Source organism: Asparagus officinalis, chromosome 2 (genome assembly GCF_001876935.1).
Source record: "Asparagus officinalis chromosome 2, Aspof.V1, whole genome shotgun sequence".
NCBI classification, from domain to species: domain Eukaryota; kingdom Viridiplantae; phylum Streptophyta; class Magnoliopsida; order Asparagales; family Asparagaceae; genus Asparagus; species Asparagus officinalis.
The window spans coordinates 81,770,738-81,785,721 of record NC_033795.1 but is presented as its reverse complement, the minus strand read 5'-3'; the positions used below and the strand labels follow the sequence as shown (position 1 = coordinate 81,785,721).

At 37.2% G+C, this 14,984-nt stretch overlaps 1 protein-coding gene across 4 annotated transcripts in view; it reads right to left on the bottom strand.

The window, feature by feature from the left end:
• Positions 1-2,865, bottom strand: part of LOC109831831 (uncharacterized protein At1g04910-like) — an 8,629-nt gene extending 5,764 nt beyond the window's left edge. For 2 of the 4 annotated variants that reach the window (XM_020399282.1, XM_020399283.1), the window contains exons 1-6: positions 2,648-2,865; positions 1,682-1,860; positions 1,522-1,606; positions 600-667; positions 429-517; positions 96-339 (exon numbers count right to left, since the gene is read on the bottom strand). In XM_020399282.1, the coding sequence (XP_020254871.1) occupies positions 96-339; positions 429-517; positions 600-667; positions 1,522-1,606; positions 1,682-1,834 (639 nt within the window). In that variant the 5' untranslated portion in view covers positions 1,835-1,860; positions 2,648-2,865. Of the gene's footprint in view, positions 1-95; positions 340-428; positions 518-599; positions 668-1,521; positions 1,607-1,681; positions 1,861-2,647 lie in introns of those variants that run through there. The other 2 variants (XM_020399284.1, XM_020399285.1) reach the window with 2 other exon arrangements.

The following is a 14,984-nucleotide window of genomic DNA, read 5'->3' as shown; positions in this document are numbered from 1 at the left end:
TAAGTAAGAGTTTAGGACATGCCATTTGGAAGGGAAAAAAGCATGGAAAAAAGCTGGCAGAGAAAGAAAAATAAAATAAATATGTAAATTCCCACCTCAAGGCATCCACCATCAGTAATCAACAGACGAACAACCTTTGAAATTTTGAGCTTTGGCAGGACCTCTTCTATATAAAAAGTTGGAGAAGCCAAACGTTGCGGTGAAAATGTAGGAAATTTGATCTTTTTTCTAGCCTTCTTCAAATCTTCTGGTAAATTCTTTACCACAACTACATCATTTGAAAGTGCTCCTATAAACTGCTCTTCATTGTAAAGGTATGAGAAGCTCCTGAACTTAGGACTGCCAGACAGAAAGCAAGAAAATAAAACAATCAACCAACAGCTTCCAACAATAACTATATAATAATCATTATATGAAGTGGAAAAAACCTGATTCCTTTTGAGCGAAGACTTTGTTGAAGTTCTGGAATGACAAGGGTGGCATTTAAAAGCCTGGAAATTGCGACAAGATCACAGATCTAGAAAATGAAGGAAAATATTATAAACTCTGTTATGATATAACACAAATTTATTTTAAAAACTAGCATGAGATAAACTGACCGAAGATCTGATCTTATCAAATCCACCATGTATTTTTGCGTAAATGAATCCATTATGCTCACTGGGAACTGTCAAAAGAAAGATACGTTTAAAAGAATGCTAGAAACATCCTAAAGTGATCCTTAAAATTGATGCTTCAAATCCAGAATTTCATCATGCCTAAATTATTTATGTAAACTGATGCTTCTTCACAAAATGCACTCAGAGAAGATCTTTTACCAGCATGATGCACCAGGAAAGCATGGTCTTTGTAATTGTACCCATAATGGAAAGTAGCTAGTAGTGTTCTAGGTTACTCGGACACAGCATTTTGGATGACATGTCCGTGTCCGACACGTGTCGGACACGGATTCTGCGCGGACACGCCATGGACACGTGTGGTTCAAAAAAAACCTAACTCCCTATTACTTATACCATAGACTAGTTTCTTTAGTAAGATTGGGTTCAAAACCAATTGGTTTCTGAACCCAAAAAACTGAAACCCATTACTTAAAGTCTTAAATATTTAAAAAATATCTATCGTGTTATCTCATGCGATCAAAACTAAATTTCTGTTGTTAGACCTTATTCTAGTTTGATTTAATCTGATTCTTAATTGTTATAGATAATAGAAAGAAACATACAAATGTTATCGGTATTTTAATTCATTCTTTGATCTCGTGTGTGTGTATTTGCCGTGTCCATGTCCAAACCCATGTCTGTGCTACCTAGATAGTGTTCCATGATCAAGTGCATAAAGATAAAAAAAAGGGGGACTCGTTTATTATAAAAAAAGAGCTAGTATGTTATGAAGTGTATACTAGTTATAGAAGAAAGGTGGCACGAATCACAAACAAATACCCGATACCCACTATCATATACATCGAAATTTGGCATTTCACATAGTGTAATCTACGACTACATCTACCTATGAGCAAGTTACCTGGGAATTTCCTCCTTGGATTAGCAAAAGGTTGGAGGGCAGCCAGAGTGCTCACAGAGCCCCATAACCTTCCATTCCTGTTTTTCTGTAACACCGTTGTAGAAAAATATACTTAAAAACCATATTGTAGAAATAACGAACAGACAAAAGCTACACTTGCCTGTGCAATTGGATGGAAGTTATCCAACGCCGGGTGGTATTGTACTAGATCCCCAGTCGAATAATTAGTGACAAGAAGATGGATCAACAAAGACAGCACAGATAAGGAAAAGCCAACAAGTAAAGCCAACTTTAGCTTGCTTTTAATGATCATCTTAATCAACTCTGTCGCTTCAAAACCTAAGAAAGAAATTGCAGTTTTAACCGTTAACAATAATGCATGATCCATCTATGGTAAAGGATCAAAAATGAGCCAAACAAGCAAAAGTAAAGTCTTTAACCCTTCCACTGCACCAAAACTCCGAAGTTATGATGAGGATTAAGGGCTACATTTTGTAAACGTGCACTAAAACTTGGACTCGAGTAGAGCTATACTTTTTTAATCCGCTTTTAATTGGTGGTCATTGGTAATGTAACATGGTTTGCTCTGAAGCCATGTTAAAGCTCCTTCCATTGCACCAAAAACTTCGAAGTTATGGTGCGGCCCACAGAATTTTTAAAACAATTAAACTGGGGGGGGACAGGTTTCCATCCATAAAAAGGCAGTCAATGTGGGGGGCAAGTTAGTGTGCAAAATTATAACTCTTAACCCTCTCCAAAGCTCCGTATTTTTTGTGTAATAGAAGGCAGCCTTAACAATATTCAACAAACATTAAACAACATTTAGTTTGCTAATCAATAAGAAGTTTTTTTTTTTATTGTTTGAGAATAATCCCTTTAAATGATAGTTAGCTTATGTAAGAATAATCTTTTTAAATATATTTAGTAAAGGAGCTATGTAGTTAATACTGATCAGCTAAGAACTGTGATCAGCTATGAAAATATCCGTTCTACTGTTATCAATGCCAAAATTTCAATATAAAGTAAAAAAACCCGTATTATTTACGATTTCCACTTCTTCAGGGATCAAAATAAGAGGAAATATTCATTCATATAAACTCAAAAAATTACAAAAAGGAACAAATACCTCGAAAATCTGGGATCTACGATGTCAAGCGGCGCCGATCATCAATCCTCGATTCGTAAAAGAGACGAAAAGAGGATTCGATCGGTGATTTTCAATGGCTGGTCATTGAGAAATTGAATAAACCCTAGCAATTTGGAAGTAGAAGAGAGAATTTTTTATTTTTTTTTTCAGCGAAGATTATAGAGAGAGCATTAAATGGGGAAGACGAAGGCTCGGGGACTTCGAGAGACTAATTTTATAATTAGCTAATTTGTTTAGTTTAATACTGGCTATTGCTAGCATTTTCGTAATTTGCATAATGGTCCCCAGGTTCTGGTTTTTATTTTAGACCCTTGCAAATTGCAATTGGCACATGAATTCTTGGAACGTAACAATATTGACGATGGTGTGGCTTGCGGAACGCAGTGTTAATAAAGAAATGATACAGGCACACCCTCGGTCACACTACCGACCACACCCCCTTTCTTGCTACAGTACAGGGGGCCCCACTTGAGATTTTTTTAAATAGTATGAAATATTTTTCCATATCTAAGAAAGATAATAGCTTTATAAGTTGCAAGAAGAAATTTTCTAAACAAACTCATTCATTTTTTATTTTTTTTTAAATCGACCCCCTTGAGTTTTTTTTACAAAATCGACCTTTTTTTTTAATCCGGTTCCTAAATAGTCAGGGTTGTCAATCCCGACTACTTAGTGCATAGAATGTTAGGGTAGGGTTGTAATTGGGGATTTACAGCCTCCTAAATAGTCAAGGTTGGTAACCCCCGACTATTTAGGAACCGGATTAAAGAAAAATGAGTCGATTTTTGTAAAAAAAAACTTAAGGAGATCGATTTTTAGAGGGAAAAAAAGGTAAATGGGTTTGTTTAGAAAATTTCTTGTAAGTTGCAATTAGTGGGCGGGTGAAACCTTGATCTCTTTGGTTGTTAGTGGATGGCTATGACTGGTCAATAATTGAGGATCTTATATCCAACAATTAGGGACCACCGTGTGATTGATTTATGCGTACGTTTCTCAACTTGGAGAAAGTAACTTCCATGGAATACCTCATGTGCCTCTTGAAGTAGTGCAAAACTTTACCATGAAGAACAAGTACAAGGTTAGATCTTTTATACGGAATTTTTCTATGATGGATTTCATGAAAATAACATAGCAAACTATGTATTTGCTGTTGATTTTGCCATTTGGTTCTATGGTCTTACTTTGTGTAGTGTATTTATTGAATTAAATCCTATCAAAACCTTCTTCATTTAGAAAATTTGCCTAATGCCCATCTATTTGGAGAACTTAAGTCTCAATTATCCATCAATTTTTATTCCTGACCATTAGTACGTATCTTAGCCCTTTAAACTGGAGTACTATTGAATATTTTTCCAATTAAAGGTATTCTGATAGGATGTTGTGCGTCTTTGCGGAAGCGTGCTCGACAACCAAACGAGTCCGCGAGTCACGGGAGAAGATAACGAAACCAAACACGAGCACAATCCAATCCAAAATACAACAAATCAAACCAAACACAGAGATATACGTGATTCGGTAATTTGCCTACTCCCACGGGGAGAGGATGGGGAGATTCCACTAAATCAATGAGAGTACAAAGGGTTACAATCTCACAAAATCACTCAAATAAATCTTAAACCAAATCTCTCAACTTGCTCACAAGTTCTCCCTCTTAATATGTTCAGTACAATCGCAAATCTCTAATTTTCAAAACCCTAAAATCGTGTTTTAATATATATCAAAACACAAACCATATAAGAACAGGAAATAAAGCTCAGGCTCAAACCCGACTGGTGGTCGACCGCGCCAAAGCTCGCTGTCGACCGGACAGAAAGACAGAATCCAGAAAACCATTACAGGGTTTGGCGGTCGACCGGACCTAACCTCGCCGTCGACCAACCAGAACTCCAGAAACTACCATGTACTCGTGCACGTTTGGCGGCCGACCGCGCCAAAGCTCGCGGTCGACCGGCAAGCACCCAAATGCCTTTCCGCTTCAAATTTCCTGAACTTTACCAATATTTTCACCATTTCTACATAGAATTCATGATCATAATGTTGGATATTTTGTTGGAGAAAAGGCAATTTTGCCTTAATGAATACTAATAAATTTTGTAATTAAAATATACAACAAGTTTCTCTTGTTTTTCTTCTCTCCTACATATTATTTTCATCTACATCTTAATTTTATTTTATGGGCAACTTCCTTCATCTGAGCTGAAGCTTTGCATTCTCGCCCGAGTGCAGAGGCCGGCCGTTTTCGGGGGCTTTTACCGCTAGGGGGGAGGGAACCATTTGCGCCAGAGCGATAGGCGGGTTCTCAATCTTCTAGAGCAGTGAATACACGACTGCTCCCGTCAGGCCTAATTTTTCTTATCTCTCATTTATTTTGATTTCGGATTTATTTCATGCTATAATCTTAATTATTTGATATATCTCTAACAATCTAGAAGATTGAGAAGATTAAGAATGTAGCTATTATTAATTTTTAAATCCGAAAATGTTTCTCAACGTATTGATGCATGCTAATTAAATAGATCTACTGTAATATACTTCTTGCAAGGAACATAATTTTGTAGTCAAGTAGTTTGATGAACATACTTATGCACCTGATGACATATTAAGGCTACGTGTTCTTGCTTCTTTGTCTGCTTCCCTCCTCTGTCTTGTCGCTTGTGCATATGATGGCAAGAGCTCCATCATTAATTCGTTAATTAGAATTATATCATCAACTTTGATCAAAAAAGCAATTCACATCATGCTCTCTCTCTCACAAACTTTATGCTTGCATACATAAAGATATGGAAAGGAAGGATAAAGCCTTTAAAAAAACCGTTACTGTTTACAAAAAAAATGTAATTGTTACTGTTCATTCCAAAAATAAAACTTTTAATGTTCATTTATTAGAAACATATTGTTCATTTATTTTAAAAACGTTACTGTTCATTTTATTAAAAAACGTTAATGTTCATTTAAACAGTTTTGGTTATTTTTTTAATAAAAAAAATTAAAAAAAACTTCTAAAGTTAGAGCAAGTATCAGATTGCAAGTTACGAATATCAAAGAACCTTTATTGGTTTCTAAAAGCCTAGTTTATATTTGTTAGAATCATCTAAAACCTACCATTATCCCCTTGTGCTAGTGAATATGCACGCATTTGAAACATGCTATAAATTTGCAGCAGTGTACATATTTATTCTTGAAAATTTCATATGCATGATTTTGACAAGAATAAAGAGAACAAACTATGGATGCATAGATGCTTTGAAATATCTGAATTTTTTCATTGTTTAATGCTTTCATTTTTTTTAACCTATCAATATGGTACCTTCTATTATTAATAATTCTATACTTTGGAGTGCTTATGCGTCTAATAAGCTTAGTACAAAAGGTGGTAAAAGTGAATGCAGATTTGTTCAGCAACTTAAGTGGCAGTTGTCTGCAGCAGATGAGTTTTTACTCTCAAGACATGAAAATCATGAGGTTCGAACATCAATAGGTAAACCCTTCTCGGCCTTATCCAACATATGTTTGCAGTATAATTGCTAGGAAAATTAAATGCTTGCAATAAATATTTTAAAGTTTCTATATACTGTTAAGGAACAAAAACTCATTGAGTGAACCGATTCAAGTTTTCTTGGATTAGTTGGTGTCTAAGGCAAGGTTTAGGGGTTGCGTAACGCGCTCTGCAAGGAACGAGGTACTTAATTGATCTTTGATCAACCTCTATTACTATCCTTACCTACCTAACTACCCGGATAAAACTTTAATCTTTTTACTTTAGGAGTTTTTGGTTTGGAATAAGAGGACCGGAATTATGAGAAAATTTCATATGCATTTATTTAATTACGCTGCTTGCATCAAAGAGGTGCATCTTTTAAAATTCTATTTTATATGATGGATTATATTTCAAATCTTCAAATGTAAAGTTCATCTCCTTTATTGCATCATGATGGATATTGTAATAAATGTTTATATGTCTTTTTAGATAATTTTAATTACAAGGTTTTATGCAAGAATGCACTTGTAAAAATTTAAAGCACGTATGTATAAATATTATTATTATTATTATTATTATTATTATTATTATTATTATTATTATTATTATTATTATTATTATTATTATTATTATTATTATTATTATTATTATGTGTTTAAGAGGTGGACTAGAAAATGACAACATAAATTTGGAAGGTCTCATTTGTAGGCCACCGATTTAAATTTGGATGGTCCCTTTGAAGGCAACCAAATTTGCAACCTCTTATAATAGGAAATTAAAAAAATTTGTGTATATGTAATATGATGTATATTTTATGATACGAAATCATTTTATATGGTTCTCTTTAATGCTTTGCATGTATCTATTAGTAATGTTATTCTTATATGTGCATACGCATGCATGTGAAGATATAACTAAAGTATTTTAGTTCTCTTTAATGCAGTTACATTTCCAGACATAGAATACGATCTTTTATGCTCAGAAACCATGACCTTTTATGCTTACATGTTGCATTCAAAAATGATGTTTAATTTTCTTGTTGCTAAATTGATTCCTCTATCTTTTGAACTCTAAAGGTTCTATTAGCAATGTTAGGATTTAGTTCTTTAAATATACAACATATTGTGTTCCTAAAGAACCTGGAAGTAATGACAAACCTTTTTGTGCTTTTGTTTTCTATTCCTTCCTTGATAATATTTGATCATTACAAAAAATGAAAATGTCTAATTATTATAATCCATTGTTTATTGACAAGAGACATCAATAACTATGCTAACATGTTTTGATAGTGACTAAAAGAATCATTTTATAGCTCTTCATTTTACTACATATATAATGCTTTCTCTTGAGATTTCAGGAAATGATTAGAGTTGATATAAATATGCTCTGTCAACTAGTATGTCTAATTACAGGAGATGTGATGAATCAATGTCTTGAAAATCAAATCAATAGGTATATCTTATAACTTCTATCTATATGATAAATAAAAGTTCAAAATCAGTGAAATTATATTAAAATTAGTCCATCAAATAAAATAAAATAAAAATTGCTATTAGGCTTATCCTTATAAGTTGTTTGAAATTAAAATTAGTCCATCAAATAAAATAAAATAAAAATTGCTATTAGGCTTATCCTTATAAGTTGTTTGAAATTAATATCTCCTCTTACTTCTTGTACTCTTATTGCTATTAGGCTTATCCTTATAAGTTGTTTGAAATTAATATCTCCTCTTACTTCTTGTACTCTTGCCTAAAGAGACTAATTTTAAATAACTTAACAAGAAGATGACCTTGTTTGCGTCAAAAGTTGGTATCGTTGTGGAATTCATTATATCTTCGACCGATTACAACAAATTCAAAAGAGATAGTCTTTTTATAAGACTTCTTTTACACAACAAAATAAAAATTATAACTTTTTAGAAACAAACGCAGGATCGTTGTTTAGATCACTGCTTGCGTGAGATCTTTGCCTGTGCCGGGAGTGCTTTGGCTCGTGGACCACCGATTCACAGATCGTGAGGGTGTTTTATGATTCTTCCTTCGTTTATCGAAGTAAAGATTTAAAAGCGAATATCTTATCGATGTAAGATGTTCACTCTTCCAAAGATCAAGTATGAGCTTAGATCTCTAGGAATCACCCAATGATGCTTGTCAAAGGGTGAAAGTTCTCTCTTTCTTCCTCAAAATTACCAAAAGCTCAAGCCTCTTCTGCTCCAAAATGCTCTCTGTCCTTTATTTCGTGTTTAGGGAGGTATTTATATGGGTAGGAGTGCACAACAGTTAAAACGGGGGCGAAGTAACCGACCAGATGACTGCTCTTTGGCCGCGGCAGTCGACATTGCCGCGGCTATTGGCGCGGCAGTGTGGACTGCCGCGGTCAAGGAGGCGGTTACCAGCACGTTCCATCGTGCTTGAAACTGTTCTCCCACGACCTTTAACCACTTTTTTCGTGGTTTAACTGCTTGTCCACGTCAGCACACGTTCTATCTCTGATATGCCGTCACGTTGGTTTCAAATAATCATCGTATAACTGCCTTGTAACCGTCGCAGCATCCCCCTATAATAGCCGCGGCACCATAGGTTGTCGCGCCGTAGCCGCGGCACCATAGGCTGTCACGCCTTAGCCGCGGTACCATGGGTTGACGCGCCTTGGCCGCGGCACCATGTCCTGCCGTGCCTCAGCCGCGCCGCCATGTACTGCCTGATGGTGTGTACATTGTTCTTCTATGTTGTATCGCTTCTTTTGAATGATCCCCTCTGATTAAGAGAATGACGTTTATCGTCTTCTCTTTGTCTTGAATGGTATTTGGATGCCTGTAAGTATTTTTTTGACGCCTACAGATACCCCCTCCAAAGTATCTCAGACTCATCATTTTGGAGAGGAGTTTGGGACACTTTGGATATGATAAGTTTTCTTTGCAATTTCTTCAGTACTTTGTTGAGGAAGTTGCGTAAGATGGTCTATAAATGGCTTCAATTCTTGACTTCTTCATCTTTTAGCCTATTCAAAGCTTTGTAGAATAGCTAAAATTCTTCCGGTGCTGCGTTTATCGCGTGGCCATTGTCGAAGTCTTGAATTTGAATTGCCATCGAAGAATGGAGAGTCGAAGTCTTGAATTTGAATTGCCATCGAAGAATGGAGAAATAGTTTATACTCATATGCTCTATTGGAGTGTTCGGGAAATAGTTTTAGTTTATACTCATATGCTCTATTGGAGTGTTCGGGAAATAGTTTAACCTCATATACCCGTTGGGAGGTTATCAGGTTATTCTTAAGAATATTCCGAGTGATATTCTCCAGAAACTTCCTGTTGAGGGTAGGGAAATAGTTTAGACTCGTGTACCTATTGGATTATTCTGGTCTCTTTTTTGTTGGTAGAGGTGAACCCGATGATGGAGAGGAAGAGTTTTATATTCTATCTCTTGGTCTCTTTTTTGTTGGTAGAGATAAACCCAAAAATCAGAGATGAAGAATTTTATATTCTATCTCCTGGTCTCTTGTTTGTTGGTAGAGATGAACCTGAAATCGGAGAGGAAGAATTTTATATTCTATCTTCTGGTCTCTTGTTTGTTGATAGAGATGAACCCGAAATCGAAGAGGAAGAATTTTATATTCTATCTCCTAGGTGCAAAGGAAACTCAAAGTGGGATCTCCACTTAAAGAATCTGGACGGGTTTGAATAATCCTAACTGTCATAAGGTTTGATTATTCAACTGAAAGTGAACCTCTCGTTCATGGAATGAATCAAGAAGAGATTTTGGTTGTGGTCCTAACTGTAGTAAGGTTTGACCAAGTGGGAGTTTGGTACGATCCTAACTGTTTAAAGGTTTGATCGCTCAATTTGTGGACCTCTCGTTCATGAAGGGAATCGAGAGAGGATTTTGGCTTTGGTCCTAACTGTAGTAAGGTTTGACCAAGTGGGAGTTTTGAGACGATCCTAACTGTTTAAAGATTTGATCGTTCAATTTGTGGACCTCTCGTTCATGGAAGGAATCGAGAGGGGATTTTGGCTTTGGTCCTAACTGTTTAAAGGTCTGACCAAATAAGGGTTTGAGACGATCCTAACTGTTTAAAGGTTTGACCGTTCAATTTGAGTGGACCTCTCCTTCATGGAAGGAATCGAGAGAGGATTTTGGTTTTGGTCCTAACTGTTTAAAGGTCTGACCAAATAAGGGTTTGAGACGATCCTAACTGTTTAAAGGTTTGATCGTTCAATTTGAGTGGACCTCTCGTTCATGGAAGGAATCGAGAGGGGATTTTGGCTTTGGTCCTAACTGTTTAAAGGTTTGACCAAGTGAGAATTTTGTGAGGGAAGATTGATCCAACCAAGTGAGACATCCGTTGAGCAATTCTTGGATTGACTTTTCCTCTCGGGGAAAAGTCGGGATTTGAGTCACTTGAATGCCGCTTAGATTTTCCTTTATCAGCCATGTTGATGGTGACTTTAGGGACTGCGTCATCTTGGACAGCCGATCTTCTCTTGCGGAAATGTCTCGGCTTAGGCTTCGACATTTCGGTGAAAAGACTGTGGAATACCGAGACTCTTCGTGGGATGGCTTCTCGTTTTGCGTAGTTATATTCCGACAATGCTGCTTTAATGAGTCGCACACAGGAACAATGAGAGTTTATTTCTTGAATAATTCTCTTTCGAAATTTATTCGCACCCACAACTTGATAGTACGATTCATCGGTATGATTGCCGGAAAATCCTATCGTCTGTTGGTATGACCTCCCAGGCATAACGATGTCTTTTGGCGAACACGTCTTCTTCTGGGGGTGTAAAGCCTTGTTGGTATTCTCAGGGCAAATTATTGTTGCCTTTGAGCGATCCAAGGTTGTGTCAAGAGTCACACATTTAGAACCACCTCCTTGCGGGTGCGGAGTCTTAACGGGCTTCGAATGCTGATTTTGCACAACTCCTGACTTTGGAATCCAAACTTTGCAGAGTTTTGGTGGTTCTTTGGCCACCGTTTCCTTTTTTCTTTCTCGTCTTTGTTGTAAGAGAGCATGGGCATGAGCAGCGTTTGCACGACGCTTTTGTATACGTTCTTTGAGGGTCGAGCGAGCCCTTTTGACAAAAGTCCATTCATCCATCATTAATTTAGCAGAGATATGAGTTATTGGTTGTCGAGACAACTGAACCACTCGATGTCTCCTCGACTCTAGGTCCGCGTGATAACGAACCCCGTCGGTTTGTTGCATGGCCTTAGCCAATTGACGAGCACGGCGCTGGGGTTGTCTCTGACGAGCCCTCTTCGTCAGCACCGGTGAGCTATGATTCAACGACTCCTTAATGGGTGCAGAATCGCTTGGAGCAGAGATGTTACAGGCAGATTCCTTGGCGAGAACATGGCAAGAATCTTCACCTGCGGTCTTCATCGGAATTAAAGACTTAGAAACTTTCTTGGAAGAGGAAATCTTCCTGCACTTGCGGGGCGAGGAAGATTTTGAGGATGAGGATGATAGGTACTCCTCGAATTTTGCCTGATCGAACTCATATTCGATCTCTTCAGTGATAATGATCTTAATCGGCTGCGACACTTCGGCCTCGGCAGCGAGACCGTTGGCTCCCACTGTGGTCGCCAGTTTGTTTGCATCAAAAGTTGGTCTCGTTGTGGAATTCATTATATCTTCGATCGATTACAACAAATTCAAAAGAGATAGCCTTTTTATAAGACTTCTTTTACACAACAAAATAAAAATTATAACTTTTTAGAAACAAACGCAGGATCGTTGTTTGGATCACTGCTTGCGTGGGATCTTTGCCTGTGCCGGGAGTGCTTTGGCTTGTGGACCACCGATTCACAGATCGTGAGGGTGTTTTATGATTCTTCCTTCGTTTATCGAAGTAAAGATTTGAAAGCAAATATCTTATCGTTGTAAGATGTTCACTCTTCCAAAGATCAAGTCTGAGCTTAGATCTCTAGGAATTACCCAATGATGCTTGTCAAAGGGTGAAAGTTCTCTCTTTCTTTCTCAAAATCACCAAAAGCTCAAGCCTCTTCTGCTCCAAAATGCTCTCTGTCCTTTATTTCGTGTTTAGGGAGGTATTTATATGGGCAGGAGTACACAACAGTTGAAACGGGGGCGAAGTAACCGACCAGATGACTGCTCTTTGGCCGCGGCAGTCGACATTGCCGCGGCTATTGGCGCGACAGTGTGGACTGCCGCGGCCAAGGAGGTGGTTACCAGCACGTTCCATCGTGCTTGAAACTGTTCTCCCACGACCTTTAATCACTTTTTTCGTGATTTAACTGCTTGTCCACGTCAGCACACGTTCTATTTCTGATATGCCGCCACGTGGGCTTCAAATAATCATCGTATAACTGCCTTGTAACCGCCGCAGCATCCCCCTATATTGTAACTGCCGCAGCACCCCTTGTAATAGCCGCGGCACCATAGGGTGTCGCGCCTTAGCCGCGGCACCATAGGTTGTCGCGCCTTGGCCGCGGCACAATGTACTGCCACGCCTCAGCCGCACCGCCATGTACTGCCTGATGGTGTGTACATTGTTCTTCCATATTATCTCGCTTCTTTTGAATGATCCCCTCTGATTAAGAGAATGACGTTTATCGTCTTCTCTTTGTCTTGAGTGGTATTTGGATGTCTGTAAGCATTTTTTTGACGCCTACAGACCTAATGTCAATTTCAAACAATATGAATGACTAATTACAAAACAAAATAAGAACTTGATAAATAAATATAACGCCTGCTAGGCAAAGTTGTGATTCTAGACTTTGTAAAGTCTGAGAAAAATATTGCTGACCCTTTGACTAAGGGATTATCCAAGAGTGTGCTTCTGGATTCATCGAGGGAGATGGAGTTAAGCCCATAGATGAGGTCACTGACAGCGGCAATCCAACTCTTATTTGGATACGTAGTCCCAATGTTGGTTCAATGTGGTAGAAACAAGCTGGACTAGTGACTCTCGTGTGGAGCATCGAGACGTAGTCCCAATGTTGGTTCAATGTGGTAGAAACAAGCTGGACTAGTGACTCTCGTGTGGAGCATCGACCTAGATATATTTATAGTAGAAACAAGCTGGACTAGTGACTCTCGTGTGGAGCATCGACCTAGATATATTTATATATCATTATGTAACATTTGCTACTACCACTTCTCTATGATGACGATGCTCTTATGATAAAGCTGGTTAGGCTGAGTTTTACTCTTAATAAGTCCAACGTGTGTATTGTGGGTAGGCCTGTCCAAAAAGCCCGCCGGCCCGGCCTCGGCCCAAAAATCCGGGCCTGGCCGGGTTCCGGGCCCGGGTTGTTTATTTTGTGAGGTTATTTTGGTCATTTGCTTAGGGGGCTGGTTCTATAAATAGAGGGGGGTTTTCATTTGTTTTCTTGTTTTCTTCACACCAAAACTCATCTACTTCTCTCTTATACTCTCTCTTATACTCTTATACTCTCTTATACCTTCTAATCCTTTCATCAAATGGCTTCCGGATCTGATTATGAAGAGCAAAACCTATCTCCCGATCTTGAAATGAGTCCTCCTACTGGGTCTACTCCTACCGAAGTTAATCCTGAATCCGGTGGCGACGAATCTACACCAAGAGCTCCTAAAAGGCCAAGATCCGATGTATTGAATTTTTACGAGAAGATCGACGTCACCAAGGATGAACACAGTAGGATCCTCACCCAGAAGGCTAAGTGTGCGTTGTGCGGTAAGATTTTTCAAGCTCATCATAAGAGCGGCACCAACCACCTCAAACGCCATTTAGATAAACACAATAAAGACCAAACTCCTCAAGGTGATATCCGACAATCTATGATTTCTCAATCCTTCTCTTCTGGTAATCTCGGTAGTTGGAACTATGACGCTGCCAGAGCCAGGAAATGCGTAATCAGGTTTATCATTCTTAAAAACCTTCCTTTTAAATTAGTAGAAGATGATGAATTTGAAGATATGTTTAGAGATGGTTTTTATCCTGCATTTAAAAAATTTTCTCGTCAAACCTGTCAACGTGATATTTTAAAATATATCAGGAGGAACAAGGAAAAATAATTTCTTATTTTAAAAATTTAAACTGTAAATTTTTTTTAACTTCTGATATTTGGACATCTAGAGCACAAATTGGATATTTATGTATCACAGCACACTGGATTGATGAAAATTGGCAAATGTTTAAAAGAGTTGTTTCTTTTATTACAATAGAAGAGTCACATATTGGTATTAATGTTGCAAATTTAATAATTGAAGAACTTATGAAATTAGAAATTTCAGAAAGAATATTTTCTCTTTCACTAGATAATGCAAGTAATAACAAATGTAGCTGTTGATTTTATCAGATCAACTTTATCATTGCCATGTCATGATAATCTTTTTCATATTAGGTGTATCTGTCATATTTTAAATTTAATTGTTCAAAGTGCATTTACTGAAATTAAACCCATGATAGAAAAGGTTAGAATAGTTGCTTATATGCATAATGCTTCTGAACAAAGACTTAAAAGATGAAAATAATTTTGTAAAAGAAAAAATGTAAAGCCCAGACTAATTCCAAAAGATGTTGACCATAAGTGGAATTCCACCTATGCAATGTTAAGTGTAGCAATAAAATATAAAGACATTATAACTGATTTTATAAACTATTATGCTTCTAGCTCTAGTTCTGGTAGCACTTATGGAATAACTGAAGATGAATGGACAATTATATGTAATTTAAATAAAATGTTACAAGTTTTTTATGATGTTACAATGTTATTATCTGACTGTTATTATCCAACCATTACTTTAGCTGCTTTACAAATTTTAAATATTCAAAAAAAATTTGGGAAATATAGTATGAATGATACTTTTGGACCTATGATTTTTTAAATAGAGAGC